Raw genomic sequence first — 22,807 nt, 5'->3', positions numbered from 1 at the left:
CCTGTACCAGACCGGTGAGGAGGTGTGGAACCAGAACGGCGGACTGCCTCATTAACCCCGGCTCATCCGGACCTGTCTACCTGTGATCAGCGACTGACTCTCTATAACCGAAAAGCGTCGGGAGGAGCAGCGCAGACTGAATTCTTGGTTCATGGTCGGCACATTCATCATCCCAGACAGCACTGAACACCGTCCGGTTTCAAAATCAGAGGTAAATGTTGTTTTCGATTTTGCAAATCAGTGTGCGTTTGGAGCGGGGCTCGGCTTTTGACGGGATCGGGGGGGAGGGGATACAAGGGGAGAAGGAAGCTCTGACACGTTCAACGAAGTAATTATTGACCAAATGCATTAAAAGCAACGACGTCGTCACCTTCAGTTATACCCATTTTCTGCGGCAGGTTCTACTGAGTCAGTGCAGATGAACCTTGCGCACGAATAGTGATATTTAAAATGTCCCCCGGGGCAGGGCAGGGTCCCTACTATGATCTCTCTCTCTCTCACAGTTAGACACAGGGACACACACACACGTACACAAAATAAAAACTAACTACTCAGAATAACAGAGCGACCGTGAGATTCTACTGTTTTACTGTTCGGAACGTCGCAGTAGAGAATGCCTAAGATCAACTTATTGAGTTAAATCGCAAAAAAAAAAACAAAAACAATGACATTAAAACTACAAATGATGGGAGTGGGGGTAACATTAAATACAGAACTCTGACAAAGTCTGGTAGCAATTGTAACAAGTAGTCATTCAGATTGAAGACACTTGGGATCTTTCTTTTCTATATCGACGGGTGTTCATTGTTTTATTTTTCTGTAAAAGAAATACTTAAGTACAACATTAAGCTACCTTTGTGCACAGTTAAAGTGGAGTATCGAACTGGTTTGTTCGGTTTCAGCAGAGAATCCGCCCTGTGGACAGGCAGCAGCTTGTACACGGAACATCGCGCTGTGAGTCACCCAGGACAGCAACACCGGCCCCTCCCCGCAGCTACTAAATATCTGTCGCTGGACTGGTTGCAATGAAGTTAGCAGAAAACGACTTGAAAACATATTGACACGGAAACAGAACATTCTTGGTGAACTGAGGTGAGAATAATTCAGCTTCTGAGATTTATTTCGAAACGTTATTACCAATCATCACGTTATCTGTGTTTTGAAACAGTAATCGAGAAGTCATCATTTCTGTTGTAACTCGCCTCTGGCCGTGGTGCTGTTAGTCATCCTGCAGTTTTCTGTCCGCACGTGTGATATTTCCCACAATTTATGTCCAGATTAAAAACAGTTCTCAAAAGCCAGCCTGCGATAAGCTGCTTCGCCAACACGGGTTCCATTTCCAAATATGTCACTGCAGATCAATGCATGCTTTTCCTCTTTGTGACTGTGTTGATTGTCGCTGTTTCGAGCTGGGGGTGGGGTCGGGAAATAGTTACAAAAAGCGGAAGGTGGTATTTCAAAACAAAAACCATGATTTTACTGTGTGGGGCAGAAAGATCGATGGGCCGAATGGTCAATTTCTGCCTGGTATGTTCACAAGAAACGATATGACTACAATTACCGTAAATCAATTTAATGCGAACGGGCCAACACACGTGTAAATTACCTGTCGATGAACCGAAGCCAAACATTGCTGCAATTATATCATCCAGGCCGTTAACATAGATGATAAGCAAGAATGGATCCAGCACCGATCCCTGGGGCATCCCACTACCCACTGGTCTCCAGTCAGAGGGTTAAACTATCTTTTAGCATTTGCTGGCTTCTCCCGCGAAGCCAATTTATAACCACATCCAGCATTTCTAAGCCCCTGAACCTCAGACCATGAGACCATAAGACAGAGGAGCAGCATTAGGCCATTCAGCCCATCGAGTCCACTCCGCTATTCCATCATGGCTGCTCCCGGATCCCACTCAACCCCATACACCTGCCTTCTCGCCATATCCTTTAATGCCCAGAACGATCAGGAAACGGACAACTTCCCCCTTAAATATACACACGGACTTGGCCTTCTCTGCAGTCTGTGGCAGAGCATACCACAGATTCACTACACTCTTCAAAAAAAAATCTTCCTTACCTCTGATCTGAAGGGTTGCCCCTCAATTTTGAGGCTGTGCCTTCTAGTTCAGAATACCGCCACCATCGGAAACATCTGCTCCACATCCATGCTATCTAGTCCGTTCAGCATTCAGTAGGTTTCAGTCAGATCCCCACGCATACTTCTGAATTCCACTAAGCACTGGCCCAAAGCTGCCAAACGCTCCTCATTTGTTAACCCGTTCTCCAATGACAACACATCCATTCTGAGAGATGGAGTCCAAACCTGTTGGCAATACTGCAAGTGCGGCCTAACTAGTGTCTTATAAAGTCTCAGCACAACCTCCTTGCTTTTATGCTCTATACGGACAAACAAGCTGGGTGAACTCAGCAGGTCGGGCAGCATCCGTTGAAAGGAGCAGCCAACGTTTCGGGCCGAGACCCTTCGTCAGGACTGAAGGAAGAGGTGGCAGGGGCCCTATAAAGAAGGTTGGGGGAGGGGAAGGTGCAGGCGGAAAACCAATCAGAGGAAAGATCAAGGGTTGGGGGAGGGGAATCAGGGAGGGGATAGGCAGGAAAGGTGAAGAAGGAATGTAAGGGAAAAGCAGTATGGGTAGTAGAAGGCAGAATCATGAGAGAGGTGATAGGCAGCTGGAAGAGGAGGCAGAGTGAAAGTGTGATAGAGGAAGGGAGAGGGAGGGAATTACCAGAAGTTGGAGAATGCAGTGTTCATACCAAGGGGCTGGAGACTACCCAGACGGTAGATGAGATGTTGCTCCTCCAACCTGATGATGGCCCCATCGTGGCAGCAGAGGAGGCCATGTATGCACATATCTGAATGGGAATGTGAAGCAGAGTTGAAGTGGGTGGCAACCGGCAGATCCTGTCTGTTGTGGCGGACGGAGCGGAGGTGCTCGACGAAGCGGTCCCCCAATCTGTCTCGGGTCTCGCCGATGTAGAGGAGGCCGCACCGGGAGAAATGCCTGAGAAATTAGACTGTCGAGTCAACTGACTCTGTCTGGCCTTGCGCTTATTGTTTTATTTTACCCTTTAACGACGTTTGCATTAAAGTCTGTGAAATATCGATCCATTTGAGTGTCTCTCAATCCGCAGTTGGGCCATATCCCCACCGTTGTGACAGACGCTGCTTGAGCCAGCAGGCTTTCTCACTGGATGTTGGAAGGGCAGGTGCTTCGAGGTGGACAGATAGATGAAGCCTTTCTTTTCCCAATCTGTATTAACAACTTCTCTGAAGGAACAAATACAACATTTAGAAGTCCCTTGGTGATACAAAACATTGGAATTTATACTATATTTTGTTTATGAAACACAAATTGTCTAATTTCTGTTCAATTTGAAGTTTAATTGTCATTCAACCGGACAGGAAACAGCCAAAAGAAACATGGTTACTCCGGGGTCAAGATGCAAGACGTAGTACCAGTAGTCACACACAGCACAACGCACATATCGCACATTGAAGGGAGCAAACACATATGCGATGTCACTAACAAACAGTCACAGAAAACACGTATAGTCGGACACCATGAGCTCAAGAATGCTGCAGGAGCAGACAGTCGGATACAATAGATGTTGCCTTCTACCGAGCGAACACCGGGGTGGGGGTGGCTTCACCGGCTACAGCGTGGACGTAACGCCACGTTGCCTCAGGTGGAGTGTAACGAATCTGACCCCTCTCACTGGGTGTCTGCAAACAGGCGATGCCGCAGAATGCTGCAGGAGCAGACAGTCGGATACAATAGATGTTGCCTTCTACCAAGCGAACACCGGAGTGGGGGTGGCTTCACCGGCTACAGCGTGGACGTAACGCCACGTTGCCTCAGGTGGAGTGTAACGAATCTGACCCCTCTCACTGGGTGTCTGCAAACAGGCGATGCCGCAGAATGCTGCAGGAGCAGACAGTCGGATACAATAGATGTTGGCTTCTACCGAGCGGACACCGGGGTGGGGGTGGCTTCACCGGCTACAGCGTGGATGTAACGCCACGTTGCCTCAGGTGGAGTGTAACGAATCTGACCCCTCTCACTGGGTGTCTGCAAACAGGCGATGCCGCAGCTTGAGCCCGAGTCCTTGCTACGACGAGGCTACGCAGCTACCCCGCCGTTTGCTAATAGATCATTGATTCAGAGTTAGACCACTCCTCACTGACAGCGTCCAAGAGGGTCTTGTTATCGCAATAAACGGGTTTAAGACGATTCCTCGCTGTTAGTCTACACACAACCTCGCACAGCGACACCTCCAATACCTCTCTGACGCAGGTAGCAGCACGATGCACACCAAGTCCAGCTCCTTCGCTTTCTTCCCCAACGGGAAACTCACCGGTGCGGTAAGCCAGCAATATTTAAAGTTCTTAATGTTCAGGAGGAACATTATTACAAACCTTTACAAAGAACAATAACACCCAAGGGGAGGGAGATAGTGCAAAAGTGTTGGAAAGTAGCAAGTGTATCCAGGTGAGTTGGTGTGATAGTCAGATGGACGCTGGCGTGGTCTAGCGCTCGGTGTTCGGACGTTTCTTTTCTGTTACTTATATAACTGATTTGGATGCGAATGCATAGGTCTTGATCAATACGTCTGCTGGTGAAACATTATTAGCAAGACCTGCTGAAACTGAAGATTAGCTGATATAATGGGGGTTCTAGATCAGTTAGGAAAGAGGACGGAGGCGTGCCAAATATACTTCAATATATTGGTGCATTTCGGAAAACAAACCTACACAGAATTTGTTCCAGGTCGCCAGCGAGTGTCATGGAGCAGAGGGACCGAGGACTGTAATGAATTGTTCGCAGGGTCACAGGGTGGTGAAGACGGCGTTTATCCCGCCGGCTTTCATCAAGACACTATGAGTGCAGGAGTTGGGATATTATATTGCAGTTGTATATGTCGTAGGTGAGTCTATGTTTGCAGTACTAAGCATAGTTATGGCCGTTGCATTCTGGAAATTCCTTCTCTAAACTCCAGATAATGCAAAGAAGATTTCCGATGATGTTTTGAGTACCAAAAGGCTTGAGTTAGAAGGAGACGATGATCACACTTTGTCTTCACTCCTTGAATGTAGGAGAATGAACAACGACATTACAGAAGTGTTTTAAATTTTGAATGGCAGAGATTTAGTGGACATTAACAGCCATTGTCCGAAGTCAAGGGAAACCAAACGACATAGATTAACTATGAGAGGTAAAGGTTTAAAAAGGGTATGAACAGCAAATGTCTCACGCAGGGGTATGAAGCAACTTCGGCCTTACGCAGTAAATCGGGATAAGCTGTCTTGGTACACCAGTCGGCATGGATTCGTTGGGCCGAAGAGTTTTTATACATGGTGCATTTATCTCTGAATCTATCGGCGAGATGCGGCAGATGCTACTGGACAAGCAATACGTAGAATTTACTAGTAATTGGTCATACTTGGGTCTGAAGCTCTGATGCATCTATTCCATTTCCCTCACACCCGAATCTCCCTCCGCAATACCAGGGATAGGCTTCTTCTTGTCCTCACCTGCCACCCCATTAGCCTTCGCATCCAGCACATAAATTTCCATGACTTCTGCCATCTCCAATGGGATCTCACCTCCTCCCCCTCCAATCCCCGCCACTTTCGGCTTCGCAGCGATTCCTACGCGAATCCCATATCCATTCGTCCCTCCCCACTGATCTCCCTGCTTGTACTCATTCCTGCCAACCACACCTGCCCGTACACCTCCACCTTTTCTGCCAATCGGGACCCCAAGCAGTGCTTCCAGGTGATGCGACACTTGAGCTGAGAGTTCGTTGTGGTCATCTACGGCATCTGCTGTTCCAGGTGGGGCGTCCTGTGTATTGGTGAGATTCGACGTAGATTTGTAGACCATTTCACCTCTCCAGAAAAAGCGGGATCTCCCTGCAGTCACCGATTTTAATACAACTTCCCATTCACATTCCGACATGTCAGTCCATGGCCTCCTCGACTGGCGCGATGAGTTCACACTCAGCTTAGAGGAACAACACCTTATATTCCATCTGGGTAGCCTCCAACCTGATGGCATGAACATCGATTTCTCGAAGTTCTGGAAATACGATTCTTCAACATTCTTCGACCGTCTCCGATCAGATTCACATTTCTCCAGCCCTTTACCCTTTCACCAATCAAATTCTTAGCCTTTCACTTCGCCCCCTACTTATTCTGACCTCGTTTTCTTTCAGGTTCTGCTGAAGCGTCTCGATCTGAAACGTCGACTGTTTATTCCTTTCCATAGATGCTGCATGACCACCAGAGTTCCTCCAGCATTTTGTGTTTAAATCCCTGGTACTTATTCGCTCTGTTTTATTTCTGTTATTCAGAGCATTACCAGCAGTTGGGGCGTTCTTCCACCGAGACCAAATTCAAGAAGACGGCAATCAACCATCATCAGTCAGAGTCAGAATGGACGCAGGTATGCTCAGTGTTTCTTTTTTGTCCATTGAACCTCCGTCCGTATGGTGCACATACAACATTGAACTTAGCCTATAGAACATAGAAATCTACAGCACATTGCAGGCCCCTGGCCCAATGTTGTTCCGACCATGTAACCTACTCCAGAATCTGCTTAGAATTTCCTGAGCGCATAGAGGATATAGGTTAAAGGTGAAAGTTTAAAGGGGATTGAGGATGCATGACTTACACTGAAAGTGATCGGTGTCTGGGATGTGCTTTCAACGGAGCGCTTGAGTAAGCAGGAAACGGAAGGATATTGTCCATGTGCCTGTAGATGAGATTGGTTTAAATTCACACCGTGGTCGGCATAGTCATGCTGTGGTTTTCTATTGTCCACAGATCGGAGCTCTGAAATCTCCGCCTTCCTGTCACACTGTGTCGATCACCAACTGTTCCAGTTGACGAAATTCTATCGGGACCGACTGGAGCAGGCGATTGAGGAGGTTGTGGAGGAACTCGGCCTCATGTTAACAGGCGACGATCATTTCACGGGACGGGAGCATCACGTAAGTCGAAAGGACACAGACTGAGTGCAGATTCTTCTAAAGCTATTACAGACCCACAGTATTGGTGCACAAGAAATGTCGGTCATTGAAAGGCCGAGATACTTATGGTCAATAATAACAAAAGTGTCCCCAGATGCAGCTACACTGAGCCTTTATTAAACCAATAGCAGCCTCTATCAGGTTTAGACTGGTTAAGGTATAGCCAATCACTGACATGAGATTTTGGTACTGTGCCAACCTGATGGAACTTGCAAGTGTACAGAAAACCACTTCACCCCAATCTGTCTCATTTCCCATTACATTCGCAAAGCTCAATCTTTATTGCCACACACCAGTTTGCGTTCGCTTCATAACCCGTGTATAGTGACTGGTTTCGCAGATCATCTGTCGAGTCTGCCTTCACCCCCAGCATCTATTGACCAGACACTACTGAATATCGTCTCTCTTGTGAACGGCTGAAACTCTTGTATTTGAGCAATTATCCCATTATACCTCGTGGTTCAGTGAACTTCTGTTGCTTGTGTCTGTTATATTTACAGGTTTAAAAAAAAAATTCCTACCGTATATACTGTTAAGATTACAAGACATATGATCAGAATTAGGGCATTCGGCCCGTCGAATTTGATCGCCATGCCATCATTGCTCTCAACCCCAATTTCCTGCCTTTCCCCATATCCTTTAGAACGAACATAGAACATAGAATAGTACAGCACATTACAGGCCATTCGGCACTCAAAGCCTGCCTGCCATATAACCCCAAACCTTAAATTTATCCATATACCTGTCTATGTAGTCTGTGTCTATATACCTGTCATAGCAGTCTCTTAAACTTCCCTAGTGTATCTGCCTCCACCACTGACTCAGGCAGTGCATGCCACGCACCAACCACTCTCTGAGTGAAAAACCTTCCTCTAATATCCCCCTTGAACTTCCCTCCCCTTATCTTAAAGCCATGTCCTCTTGTATTGAGCAGTGGTGCTCTGGGGTAGAGGCGATGGCTGTCCACTCTGTATATTCCTCTTAATATCTTGTAGACCTCCACCATGTCTCCTCTCATCCTCATTTTCTCCAAAGAGTAAAGCCCTAGCCCCCTTCATCTCTGATCGTAATCCATACTCTCTAAACCAGGCAGCATCCTGGTAAATCTCCTCTGTACCCTTTTCAATGCATCCACATCCTCCCTATAGTGAGGCGACCAGAAAATACACAGTACTCCAAGAGTGGCCTAACCAGAGTTTTATAGAGCTGCATCATTACATCCCGTCTCTTAAACTATATCCTTCGACTTATGAAAGCTAACACCCCATAAGCTTTCTTAACTAGCCTATCTAACAGTGAGGTAACTTTCAGGGATCTGTGGACATGTACCCCTAGATCCCTCTGCTCCTCCACACTTCCAAATATCCTGCCATTTACTTTGTACTCTGCCTTGGAGGTTGTCCTTCCACAGAGTACCACCTCATCCTTCTCCGGGTTGAACTCCAGCTGCCACTTCTCAGCCCACTTCTGCATCATATCAATGGCTCTCTGTAATCTTCGACAATCCTCTACACTATCTACAACACCACCAACCTTTGTGTATTCTGCAAACTTGCCAACCCACCCTTCTACCCCCACATCCAGGTCGTTAATAAAAATCACGAAAAGTAGAGGTGCCAGAACAGATCCTTGTGGGACACCACTAGTCACAATCCTCCAATCTGAATGTACTCCCTCCACTACGACACTCTGCCTTCTGCAGGCAAGTCAATTCTGAATCCACCTGGCCAAACTTCCCTGGATCCCATGCCTTCTGACTTTCTGAATAAGCTTACTGTTTGGAATCTTGTCAAATGCCTTACTAAAATCCATGTAGATCACTTCCATTGCACTACCCTCATCTATATACCTGGTCACCTCCTCAAAGAACTCTATCAGGCTTGTTAGACACGATCTACCCTTCAGAAAGCCATGCTGACAGACCCTGATCAGACCATGATTCTCTAGATGCCCATAGATCCTATCTCTAAGAATCTTTTCCAACAGCTTTCCCACCACAGACGTAAGGCTCACTGGTCTATAATTACCCGGACTATCCCTACTACCTTTTTTTGAACAATGGGACAATATTCGCCTGCCTGCAATCCTCCGGTACCATTCCCGTGGACAATATGGACATAAAGATCCAAGTCAGAGGCTCTTCCCTCGCCTCGTGGATCAGCCTGGGGAATATTCTGTCAGGCCCCGAGGACTTATCCGTCCTAATGTACTTTAACAAATCCAACACCTCCTCTCCCTTAATATCAACATACTCCAGAACATCAACCTCACTCATATTGTCCTCACCATCATCAAGTTCCCTCTCATTGGTGAATACCTAAAAGAAGTTTTCATTGAGGAACTCTCTCACTTCCACAGCCTCCAGGCACATCTTCCCACTTTTATCTCTAATCGGTCCTACCTTCACTCCTGTCATCCTTTTGTTCTTCACATAATTGAAGAATGTCTTGAGCTTTTCCTTTACCCTGCTCGCCAACGCCTTCTCATGCCCGGTTCTTGCTCTTCTCAGCCTCTTCTTAAGCTCCTTTCTTGCTACCCTATATTCCTCAATAGACACAGCTAATCCATGCTTCTTAAACCTCACGCATGCTGTCTTCTTCCACCTGACTAGATTTTCCACCTCACTTGTCACACATGGTTCCTTCACACTATCCATTCTTTATCTTCTTCACCGGGACAAATTTATCGCTAACATCCAGCAAGAGATCCTTAAACATCGACCACATTTCCATAGTATATTTCCCTGCAGAAATATCATCCCATTTCACACCCGCAAGTTCTAGCCTTAGAGCCTCATCATTTGCCCTTCCCCAATTAAAAATTTTCTGTTCTTTCTGATTCTATCCTTTTGCATAATAATGCTAAAGGACAAGGAGCGGTAATCATTGTCCCCCAGATGCTCACCCACTGACAGATCTGTGAGCTTACCCGGTTCGTAAGCATTCCCCTTAGTCGGCCTGTCAACATATTGTGACAGGAATCCATCCTGGACACAGTTAACAAACTCTGCCCCATCGAAACCCTTGGAACTAATCAAGTGCCAATCAATATCAGGGAAGTTAAAGTCACCCATGATAACAATCTCGTTATTTTTGCACCTTTCCAAAATCGGCCTCTCAATCTGCTCCTCGGTATCTCTGCTGCTACCAGGGGGCCTATAGAGTATCCCTATTAGAGTAACTGCTCCATTCCTGTTCCTGACTTCCACCTATACTGACTCAAAAGAGGATCCCGCTACATTACCCACCCTTTCTGTAGCTGTATTAGTATCCCTGACCAGAAATGCCACCCCTCCTCCACTTCCCCCCTCTATCCCTTTTAAAGCACTGAATCCAGGAATATTGAGAATCCATTCCTGCCTTGGTGCCAGCCAAGTCTCTGTAATGGCCACAACATCATAATTCCACGTATGTATCCAAGCTCTCAGTTCATCACCTTTGTCCCTGATGCTTCTTGCATTGAAGTACACGCACTTTAGCCCTTCCACCTTACTAACTTTACACCCTTTATTCTGCTTCGCTTTCTTCAAAGTATCTCTATATGTTAGATCTGGATTTACTCCATGCTCTTCTTTCACTGCTCTATCGTTCCGGGTCCCATCCCCCTTAAAAATCAGTTTAAACCCTCCCGAACCATGCTAGCAAATACCTTTGAATACCTTAATAATCAAGAACCTATCAGACTCCTGTTTAAATAGATGGATGTATTGTATATGGATTTCAGTAAGGCATTTGACAACTTTCTCTTACAAGGCTCTTTCAGTATGTAAGGAAGCATGGTATCGAAGGAGAACTTGCTGGGATCCAACCTCGGCTTGACCACAAAAGGCCAAGGGTGGTTGTAGCTGGTTGGTATTCTGAAAAGAGGTCGGTGACTCCTCCTGTTTGTGATTTTTATATATGACCTGAATGAAGAAGTAAAAGGGTGGGTTAGTAAGTTTTGCGGTGTGGTGTATAGTCTGCAGGGTTGTCAGAGGTTACAGCGGGTCATCGAGAGGATGCAGAACTGGGCAGGAAAGTGTCAGATGGAGTTCAACCCAGACAAGTGTTCATTTTGATAGTTCAAATTTGAAGACAAAATACCATATTAACAGTAAGACGCTTGGCAGTGTGGAGGATTAAGGAGATCTTGACGTCCGTGTTCAAAGGACGCTCAAAGCTGCTGCGCAGGTTGACAGTGTTTTTAAGAAGGTGTGTGGTGTGTTGGTATTTATCAACCGTGAGATAGAGTTCAGGAGCCGTGCGGTAATGTTACAGCTATATTGGACCGTAGTTAGACCCCCTTAAGGTACTGTGTTCAGTTCTGGTCACTTCACAACAGAAAAGAAGTGGATACTATAGAGAGAGCGCAGAGGAGATTTGCTGGATGAGAGAGCGTTTCTTATGAGAACCGGTTGAGTGATCTTGGCGGACAATGTTTTTTTAAGAGATAGGTACTTGGAGTTTAGAAACATAGATGGCTATGTGGTAGGGAAATTCTAGGCAGTTTCTAGAGTAGGCTATATGGTCGACACAACATTGTGGGCCGAATGGCCATAAATACACTATGTTCTAAAAATACCTCATGGCTTGGCTTCCACGGTTTACTGTGGCAATCAATTCCACAGATTCGCCACCCTCTGGATAAAGAAATGTTGGCACATATATTACTGAATGACTATCAATAAAACCACGATATGCTAAGTATGCGTACGTGAACAAAATATTATCTAGAGACCGCCTTCTAATTACCATTACGTACCGGGGCACATTCAATTATTCCCACCCAGACTGAATGGTATCGAAGGGCCACACATGATATCTAACCATAACATTCCCCATTTGATGTCTGATAATCCCAGGCCAAACTCCTTTTCGCCATTACTACCAGTTGCATTGATATTCTTGACATGCTCAGAACTCTTAAAGTTGCTGGCTGCTCCTCGGTGCAAGTTCCCAGCTGTAGGCTGAAACCGGAGCACTCATGTTACCAGGCAGTTAAGCCTGAGTCTGCCACAGTCCATCATGTGAGCCTGCTTGGTTTTAACCAGCAGTTTACCCCGGGGAAACCCGACAGTGACACTGTCATTGCTGGATCTGGTGTTTTCTCTGTCTGTGTTCAGGATGGACCCGTACCCATCCAGTGTCCGCACTCCCTGTTCCTGCAGATCCTTTCCTCCTGCCTGCAGCCCGCCTCTCTCCGTCTCTCAATATACTCCCCATTGCTCATTACAGAGCGTGACTGAGCTCGCAGAGAAGGGAAACCGAGCGGGCGCTTCCGAACTCCTCCTGGATCTGGTGATGGAGAAGGGCTCCGGGGCCCGGAGGGTGATGTGGGAATCCTTTGTGAAACTACACCACCATTTACCGAAGCTTAACAGAATATTGAAGGAAATACAGGAACGTGGTATGTTGAACAATACACTGTGTGTTACAGATGTAAATGCTGCCGAATTTATAGTGTTGCAGAGAGCAGACGTCATGCAAGTTATTCTGTTTTAAACAGGTGATGCGCAGTTCGCCTACATGGACACCGAGCGGGGTTTGTCTGAAGTGCCCACACACCTAAAAGGTAAGTTGAAATACCAACCTTTTTATTTCGCTCTGAGAATATTTACCCCTGTTTAGCTCGTGTTGGAATCTGGGCGCCTGGAGGACTGAAAGCCATTTAGATTTGCCATAGTCCTCAGACAGCCTGCCAACTTTCGAGCTTTTGAGCAGAAACCTCCAATACGAGTCCAGTATTCGGCCAAGAAGCTGCCCTGAAGCTCTTTCGATTCTTTTTCATCTGATCTGAACGCTATACTCCCTTGTTGTTCGCACCACATCTCCAGGGTAAAGACGTTGAGCACCCTGTCTGTGTCCGTCATGACAAGGTACCTCTATCCGCCCACCCCTCAACCTCCTAGATTCCATCGAATAATATCCAGTTCCATGCAATCTTTCCTTGTAACTGTGGTCGTCGAGTTCTGACAACATCTTGGTGAACCATTTTTACACTTTCTCTAATTTACTAACATCTTTATCATGACAAGGTGACCAAATCTGTACAATGACTCCTCGTGAGTCAGTAACATCTTACAACTGCAACGTGTACTCAAAACGCTGACTGACATGCTTCAGTCTGCCGAAAGCCTTCTTCACCATCCAATCTACCTGAGATTCTGCTTTCAGTGAAATCTGCACTGGCACGTCCACATCCCTCTGTTCAATATCAGAACCGCAGGGCTCTACAATTTGTTTTATACTACAGGCATTAAAAGAGATATCAGAGGTAGTTTTCTTTATCCTTTACCCAGAGAGTGGTGTCTGGAATGCGGTTCCGGGGTTAATGGCTAAAGCTGATAAATTAGGGTCATTCAAGCGACTCTCAAATAGGTACATGGATGAATGCAATATTGAACGTTATGGACTACTAAGGAGTGGAGGATTTGTGTGATCGTAGTGTTTGTTAAAAAGTTGGTACAAAAGCCCAGTTCAGCAGAATTTAAACTGTAAAGGGAGTACGTATTTCTGTAAAAGTGGAACATTGAAATATCCAGGACTGTGCGTTGACCTCGTGTTCATCAGAGCTTTGTGAAACTGCAATTATTAACAAAGTGGCAAACGCCACCATCAGGGAAGACATGATCCCATGGGACGCGGGAACTAGGAAGTTTAAATGATTTTGCTATGGTATTCATTTTCAGCACTGTATGTAGGCCGGATCCCCACCGGCAGACAAACATTGTCTGAACTTCTGCAAAACCTTTAGCAGCGAAAATGTGTTGGGGGACTCGTGACAATTACATATAGTTTTCATAATGTCCTCAGGCGTTCAGAGGAAACACAAAGAGACTCTGCGCGCACAGACACTTTTCCCTGATGTTGTGATGGATGCACAGTGTCATAGACTATTACAACATGGAATCGGGCCTTTCGGTCAAACACATCCGCGCGAATAATGTTACCCAGCGAGTTAGTCCCATCTTCCCCCGTTTGGCCCATAACCCTCTAAAGTTCTCCTGCCAATGTGCCTTAAACCTTGATAATATGCCCAGATCACCCACTTTATCTGTCAGGTCATTCCAAATGAGAAAATGTGTTGGGGGACTCGTGACCATTACATTTTTTGTTCATAATGTCCTCAGGCGTTCAGAGGAAACACAAGGAGACTCTGCGCGCACAGACGGAAGAACTGAGAGTGAACACGATCCTGATGAGCGAGAAGGAGAACGTTTTCCAGCTGGTTGATCGATACGCTGAGCTCACGGTCATTTCCACTGTTCGAGATCGGAGACTAGTGGAACATGAACTGCTGGCAAGAGGCAGAGTCCACGAGGAATGGAGGGAGAAACATCTCCGCAGAGAGCTGGAGAAAATCCGCATTGCTCATTTGTTTCAGAGCAATGACTCACATCGTTTTCGAGACAAAATGAAGAAATTATTTACACCACCGAGGTCTGGGTGTTCTGCAGCTGTGGCCGGAGTCCCAGGGATCGGAAAAACAACAATGGTACAAAAGATTGTTTATGACTGGGCTACGGGAAAAATATACGAACAATTCCAATTTGTCTTTAGTTTCAAATTCCGGGATTTAAACTCCATTAATTGCAGAATAAACCTGAGGGAACTGATTCTGGATCACTATCCTTACTTTAGGAATATCCTGAGAAAGGTCTGGAAGAACCCAGAGGGATTGCTGTTTATATTTGATGGTTTGGATGAATTCAAACACAGAATCGATTTTGCTGACAGTCGGAGAGACACAGAACCCAAGCACCAGTGCCCAGATCCCGAGTGCTGGTGTGAAGTGTCGGATATTGTGTACAGTTTAATCCAGGGCAAGCTGCTCCCAGGGTGTTCAGTGCTGGTGACCACCCGCCCCACTGCGTTACATTTATTGGAAAAGGCCGAGATCAGAGTCCGGGCTGAAATCCTGGGATTTGTTGGTGAGGAACGGAAGGAATATTTCTTCAGGCATTTTGAAGATCAGACGGTGTCAGCAGCTGTTTTCAAACACGTGAAAGAGAACGAGATTCTGTACACTATGACCTACAACCCCTCCTACTGCTGGATCCTTGTTCTAGTACTGGGACCCTTCTTCACACAAAATGTCAGGGGCACGCAGCGAATTCCCAACACCATCACCCAACTATATTCCTACTATATATACAGCATCCTGAAAAACCACGGCCGTGAGATTGAGAACCCTCGTGATGTGTTACTCAGAGTTGGTCTGATGGCCTTTAGAGGAGTGTCCGAAAAGAAAATTGTGTTTACAGGTGGAGATTTGATCAACTACGACCTGCAGCCTTCCCAATTCCTGTCCGGGTTCCTAATGGAGCTTTTGGAGAGAGAAGATTCTGCCCGGAGCGTGGTGTACACATTCCCACACCTCACCATCCAAGAGTTTGTAGCTGCAGTCGCACAATTCCTGAATCCACATCCCGGGGATATCCTGAAATCCCTCAGTGAAGCCCACAACACGACAGATGGGCGATTCGAGGTATTTCTCCGTTTTGTTGCTGGTCTCTCCTCCCCAATGACAGCTCGGGGCCTGGAGGACTTTCTGGGTCCATTTCCTCATGAAACAACCTGCCAGGTGATTGACTGGGTGAAGGAGGAGTTTCAACGCCAGAGTGGAAACACAGAGAGTGAAGCTGGTAAAAGGAGCCTCCTGAACACATTGCACTACCTGTTTGAGTCTCAGAATAGTGGACTGGCTCAGGCCACCCTGGGATCTGTGGAAACACTTTCATTCAGTGGAATGACACTGACCCCGATTGACTGCGCTGTCCTGTCTCATGTCATCGGACTCTGTGATACAATAAAACACCTGGACCTGGAGAAATGCAACATTCAGTGTGAAGAAATCCAGCGGCTGGGACCCGGGCTGCACAAGTGCCACGAGTTGAGGTAACTTGATGTATCTCTCACTCTGAACTGTGAAACTTTTCCATTGTGTTGTTTCAATATAAAAGAATTTGGCTAAAATTGTAGTAAATCAGATTGTGAAGAACTGTGACGAATGCCCAGGGGGTCGGTCAGTAAATCTCCAAGGACGGGAGGGTTCTGTGGTTCCTTGTGAAGAGACATTGGAGACCATCAGATTAGTGACAACGGCCATTGGTTTAATGGTAGTAAATCACAGGAGTAGCCGTGTTTCTCGCTGCCTGTGACACGTCCATTGAGGATGTTTCTTCTCACTGTCAATGACACCCAGACCGACACTGCCTGCACCGTGTGGGTCAGAGATTCACACCATCTTCCTGGTGAGGGACTAGTGAGGGCCAGTAGACTCTCCTAGTGAGAGGGTGAGGCAGAACTCTGTGAGATTGTCCCGTCCTTGTACTTCCCTGTGTGTGATTATCATCATCGCTCCACTTATGCGTATTTGCTCACTATCAGATACGCAGTCCAATGTGAGCACCTCCTCTCCAGATTGTGGGCCTAACCCCTATCGCTTCCTCTTGCGGGATCATCGTTTCTAATCGCTAGCCTTCTGTGGGATATGTCTGCTTCATCCCCGCCCCACCACCGTCCTCCTGTTGGATCCCTCTTTCCCATCCCCTTCGTCCTGTGGATCTCTGTGCACCAATCCCCTTCCTCCTCTCTGAACTCTCTCCCAGTCTTCCCGCCCCCCCCCCCCCCCCCCCCGCTGGATCGCTCCTCCACACCCCTTCCATCCTGTGGAATCTCTCTTCACCACTCCACATCCTACTGACGGACAACTCTTCCCCATCCTCCTTCATCCTGTTGGGTCTCTCTTCTCCCATTCCTCTTCCTCGTGGCGTCTCTCCTCTCCATTCCCCTTCATCCTCTTTTATGTCCCTTCCACATCCTCCTTCCACGTGCCTGTTCTCTTTTCCACACCCGCCTTATTCCTGTGGGAACACTCTTCCCTATTCTCTTCATCCTCCGAGATCTCTCTGTAGTAATTCCCTTTCTTCCAACGTTACTTTCTTCGCCACCCCCCCTCCATCCTGCCGGATCAACTTCCCTCGTCCGCTTTCTCCAGGCGGATGTCTGTTCCCCAGCCCCGTTCAGCAGTAGAGTCTCTCTGCCGCATCCTTATCTTTCTGTGGGATCTCTTTCCAAGTCCACTTCCTCCTTTTGGATAACCTCTTCCACATCCTCCTTACTACTGCGGAATGTTCATTCGCATCCCACTTCCTCCTGTGGTATCTTTCATGACTTCTTCTTGTGGGACCACCCTTCGTATTCCCCTTCCGACGGTCGGATACCTCTTCCACAAGCTCTTACTCTGAGAATCTCTTTTTGCGCATTCCCTTGCACCTGTCCGATCACACTTCCACGTCCCATTTCCCCTGTGGGATCTCTCTTCCTCCCGTCGGATCTCTGTTCCCATTCCCCTTCATCCTGAGGAAATATCTCCTACATTCCCCTTCTCACAGTTGGAACTCACTTCTGCTGGGGATCTGTCTTGCGCGGTCCCCTGCCAACTCACCAATCTCTCTTCCCCATCCCAACCCCGTGTGGCATTACTCTTCACTATTCCCTTCCTCCTGAGGGAATCAATCGTCCTACCTCTTCCTCCTGAGGGATTCTCCTTGCTATCTCCCTTTTTCCTGTCGGATTTCCCTTCCCCATGCCCCTTTTTGCCGCTGGAGTCTCTCCGCCTATTTATCTTCTTCTGTTGTGGGGGACTCTTCCACAATCGCCTTTGAACATCTTCCCATCCAACATGATCTTCACCATGGGAATGTATCTAAACTTCAATCCTGCTCCTTCCGACGCCCATGAAACAGGAATATCTTTCTGACCACCGGGATTGAGACAGAATAAGTGGAGTTTGCAGGGTCACACCGACAGAATAAATTACCTCCATTCGGTGAATACCCTGGGGCTGGTCAGCGAGGGACATTGACAATGATGGGAACTCTGTTCCGTGGTTTACTGAAGGGTTTAATGTTTCCTGAAATATCAGAGTGAGATAAATTCCCTCAGACCCACGTTTTGAATCACTTTGTTCATCAATTTTCCGTTTGTGTTTAGAGTTGGGCGCAATGAACTGGGAGATGCAGGAGTGAAACTGGTGTCTGCGGCTCTGAGGAACCCAGAGTGTAAAATACAGAAACTGTGGTAAGTACCAGACTGTGGGAGATTGTGTTTACAGTCACTGGGTGTCTGACACTGAACATTAATGTGATCAGTAATTCTGTCACTGATAAACACTGGGGATTTGTACCGTCTCCTGTCTCTCTGTGTCCTTCACCCTCACTCTCTCTCATCTCCAGGCTGAACAATGTCGGTCTCACAGATTCTGGTGCCGAGGATCTCGTCTCTGCTCTCAGTACAATCCCATCACTGACGGAGCTGAACCTGAGTGAAAATGAACTGGGAAATTCAGGAGTGAAACTGGTGTCAGCGGTTCTAAGGAACACAGAGTGTAAAATACAGACAGTGCGGTAAGTACCAGACTATGGGAGATAGTGTTTACATTCACTGTGTGTCTGACAGTGAACATTAAAGTGATCAGTAATTGTTTTACTGATAAACACTGGGGCTTTGTACCGTCTCCTGTCTCTCTGTGTTCTTCACTCCCTATCTCTCATCTCCAGGCTATTCAGTGTCGGTCTCACAGATTCTGGTGCCGAGGATCTCGTCTCCGCTCTCATTACAACGCGATCACTCACGGATTTGGACTTGAGTGTTAATAAACTGGGAGATTCAGGGGTGAAACTGGTATCTGAGGCACTGAAGAACCCAGAGTGTAAAATACAGAAACTGTGGTAAGTACCAGATTGTGGGAGATTGTGTTTACAGTCACTGGGTGTCTGACACTGAACATTAATGTGGTCAGTAATTGTGTCACTGATGAACACTGGGGATTTGTACCGTCTCCTGTCTCTCTGTGTCCTTCACCCTCACTTTCTCTATCTCCAGGCTGAGTGGTGTCCGTCTCACAGATTCTGGTGTCGAGGATCTCGTCTCAGCTATCATTACAAACGGATTACTAACGCGGGCGAACCTGGGATCAAACTGGCTCACAGACCGATCTGTCCCCGCTCTTCGTCGCCTTATACTGGCAGTCCCGAGTCTGGAGCGGATTGTGTAAGTGTTAAGATTCAATATGATAAAAAGAAACAGCAGATCCGTAGGTTTTCTGGTGATATTTGTCTGTGAGTGTTGTTGAAACCTTAACTCCAGTCCTCCAGTCCCCTGTTACTGACATTGGTGGGTAATCTGTAATCTGAATATTTTATCTTTTTTCTTCCATCTGTTTCAGGCTGGTGAAGAATCGGTTCAGTCAAACCGGGGTGAAGGAACTGAGGTCTCTCCAAGAAACCAGACCAGGACTGAGCGTGATATTTGACCATCGGAATATGTGAAAATTTTCCCCCGAGGGATGAGGACATTTAAGCAGAATTCCCGGTTTTATCTTGAACGGTCGCCTTTAATTGCCGCGACCCAGAATTAATTCCAATAGACTCCGGCTCCAGCCGAGTGTGCTCTGACGTCAGAACCAGTCCCATAGTCGAGTGTTTCCATCTGCAGTGCAGCGGCCCTGCTTCCGCCGGATGTCCTGGTGCAGGTTTTGCCAAGGGGAACCGGGGACTTACACAGACAGGAATTGCAAAGCGGGCCATTGTTACTCGGGGACACCCGTGTCCCGGGTTGGATTATTCGGGAAGGGGATCGTTTTTCTCACTTTGGGCTGAGGACGGTAATTCGTCAGTCTTGCCACTATAGTGATGTTAAATTAACAAATACCTCGGCAGCGATCTCGGACACTGCCCTGAGGTGTGATTTTATAATCATCGATTCCCCGATTCAGAGTAACGGTGAGAAACGGGATTGATTATTCAACCTGTCTCCCGTTGTCGTCAGTCAGTTAATTGTGTGTGACTGTGTATGAATCTGGAGCAGCTTATTTATTTCCGTATGTTAGAAACTCATAGGTAGTTTAATTTACATTTATCATGATGAAATCAATAAAACACCGTAAATTCCTGTCCTGGTATCAGATGCGTCTTACTATGGGTAAAAAAAAACACAGACCTCAGATTACTGCTGCCCCGCGCACCCAGTGCACTGTAACAGTGGTTTATATCACTTCACAGAAAAGCAGAATCTCATTTGCAGCCTGATGAAAGTCAGTCTCACAGAGTCTGGTGACCTCCCGCGCTCTCCTCGCTCGAAGAATCTCCCATTCTCTCCTCGCTCCCTAACCCGCACAATCTTCCCACCGCGCTTTCATCGCTACCCTCCCCAAACCATCCCGCTCCCATCCGCGTGCGCAACTTGCATGCCTATCCGCCTGGGGTCACTCTTTGCAACGACCACCGGCCTACCGTCCTTGTTTTCGCATCCCGCGCTCATCTTGCGTCGGCCACATTCTCGCTCTCTCGCTGCTGAACAGTGAACCAATCCGTACCACACAGCCGAATACACTCCATTGTCGTATCATTCCCGTGCTTATGAAAGTCTGTTAAAAATCTGGAGTATATCTACTTCAGGAGTAATGTCCAGGATCTCGTCCTCCAACTCCGCCGATTCTGCGCTCTCCTCGCTTCCCACCAGCACCCGGCACTCTAACTCACCTCGTTGACGTCCACACTCTCCCTACGCCAGACCTCCAAATCGCTCCCCTGCGCCCCAACTACCTCGAACATCTCCCCACTCACAGCCTATAACCCTGCATATTTCTGTCGTCCTCATGCATCAGCCTCTATAACTACCCTCGGCAGGACATTCCTGTCTTCCCGCCTCACTGTGGAAATAAGAAAATCCCCTAAATCTTCTGCCATTTAATGGAAAATTCTGTGCCTATATTAATATCTCTTTAAATTCCCTAATATATCTGCTTTTACCACCATCCCAGGCAACTCATTGCAGGCACCATCCACAGTCTGTGTTAAAAAAAACCTGCCCCACCCCCACATCTCCATTGGAATTGCTACGTCTGACTTTAAATGTATGCCCTCTATTGTTTGACATTTCAACTCTGGTAGAAATATCCTGTCTGTCAACTTTATTCAAGCTTCTCATAAACTTTTAAATCTCTATCCGCAGTCTCCTGCCCTCCAGAGGAAAAAAAAAAACAAGTTTATCCAAACTCTTGTTATAGCCCATGCCCGGGTAAAAGTCTTCTGCACCCACTTCAAAGCCTCGGCATTCCAGTTCAAATTTCAAAGTAACATCTATTAACAGATTGCCTACTTGTCACCACACATAACACTGGGATTTTTTTTGTGCGGATATGATTAGCAGATCTATAGAACAGTAACTATATACTGTATACATCAGGAACGATGGACTGGACACAGATGTGCAAATGCAGATATAACTTTCAGTCGGTCACGTCGTTGTTGGTCTGCAACAGACCGGGCCGTAGGTTTACAGAGCTGAACATCCCGAGTGAAATAAACTAAAAACGTACAACCAGATCTCTCTGATAAAGTGGGAGAAGGGATTTTATTCTATTGATTTAGTCAAATTGAATTCAAATTTCCAGGTACAGAGGAGATCAGCAGGAACGAGCAGCTTTCGGCCCGAAACGTTGACTGCTACTTTCCATAGATGCTGCCCGACCTGCTGAGCTCCTCCAGCTTGTTGTACATGTTGCTTTAACCCCAGCCTCTGCAGTGTACCTTGTGAGTACAGAGGAGATGTCAGGGGTAGGTTTTGTCACGCAGAGAGTGGCGAGTGTGTGGAATGGGCTGCTGTTGGCGCAGGTGGAGGCGGAAATGATAGGGTCTTTTAAGAGTCTACAGGATGGCTACATGGAGCTCAGAAAAATGGAGGCCTATGGGTAAAGCCTAGGTAGTTCTAAGGCAGGGACATGTTCGGCACAGCTTTGTGGGCCGAAGGGCCTGTATTAAGCTGTATTAAGGTAGTGATGCGTCATTTATTGTTACGACGATGTCTGTATTTTTTTTGTGTTTTGCATTACCTTTGGCAGAACTAAAGTGCCCCTGCCCATTTGGCTTCAGAAAGATAAATCACAGTATTAACCGTCATTATTTACAGTGGCATGCAAAAGTTCGGGCACACCGGATCAAAATTTCTGTCACTGTGAAAAGCTAACCGAGTAAAAGACTACCTGATTTCCAAAAGGCATAAAGTTAAATATGACACATCCTTTAATATTTTAAGCAAGACTACTTTTTTATAATTTCCAGCTTTTACAGTTTCAAAATAACAAAACAGGAAAAGGGCCCGAAGCAAACGTTTGGGTACCCTGCATGGTCAGTACTTAGTAACACCCCCTTTGGCAAGTATCACAGTTTATAAACGCTTTCTGTAGCTAGCTACAGAAATTCTTGTTTGGGGGATTTTTGAACATTCTTCCTTGCCATAGGCTTCTAGATCTGTGAAATTCCTGGGTCGTCTTGCATCCAGTGCTCTTTTGAGGTCTATGCGCAGATATTTGATGATGTTTAGGTTGGGGGACTCTGAGGGCCTTGACAAAACCTTCAGCTTGCGCCACTTGAAGTAGTCCATTGTGGACTTTGAGGTGTGTTTAAGATCATTATCCAGTTGTAGAAGCCATCCTCTTTTCATCTTCTGCTTTTTTACATACGGTGTGATGTTTGCTTCCAGAATTTGCTGCTATTTAATTGAATTGTTGCCGCGCAATTTACAATTCGCAATTTGCACAAGCCCAAAGCATGATCGACCCACTCCCGTGCTTAACAGTTGGAGATGTGTTCTTCTCACAAAATTCTGTACCTTTTTTTCTCCAAACATACCTTTGATCATTGCAGCCAAAAAGGTCTATTTTACCTTCATCAGTACACAGAACTTGTTTCCAAAATGTATCCGGAGTGTTT

The 22,807-nt window shown here is 46.6% G+C and overlaps 1 protein-coding gene across 1 annotated transcript; it reads left to right on the top strand.

Moving 5' to 3' along the window:
• Positions 1 to 939: 939 nt before the first annotated feature.
• Positions 940 to 19,929, top strand: LOC140724145 (NACHT, LRR and PYD domains-containing protein 3-like). The gene is made up of 11 exons (XM_073038624.1): positions 940 to 1,092; positions 6,373 to 6,464; positions 6,845 to 7,011; positions 12,264 to 12,435; positions 12,535 to 12,600; positions 15,098 to 15,926; positions 18,027 to 18,113; positions 18,269 to 18,439; positions 18,593 to 18,763; positions 18,918 to 19,085; positions 19,261 to 19,929. The coding sequence occupies exons 2-11, from the start codon at positions 6,455 to 6,457 to the stop codon at positions 19,361 to 19,363; spliced, it is 1,944 nt and encodes a 647-aa protein (XP_072894725.1). The 5' UTR covers positions 940 to 1,092; positions 6,373 to 6,454; the 3' UTR covers positions 19,364 to 19,929.
• Positions 19,930 to 22,807: the final 2,878 nt, after the last annotated feature.

The sequence above is a fragment of the Hemitrygon akajei genome, unplaced genomic scaffold, assembly GCF_048418815.1.
Source record: "Hemitrygon akajei unplaced genomic scaffold, sHemAka1.3 Scf000167, whole genome shotgun sequence".
In the NCBI taxonomy this organism is placed as follows: Eukaryota; Metazoa; Chordata; class Chondrichthyes; order Myliobatiformes; family Dasyatidae; genus Hemitrygon; species Hemitrygon akajei.
The sequence above is the reverse complement of the archived record's forward strand: the minus strand, read 5'-3'. Positions and strand labels throughout refer to the sequence as shown.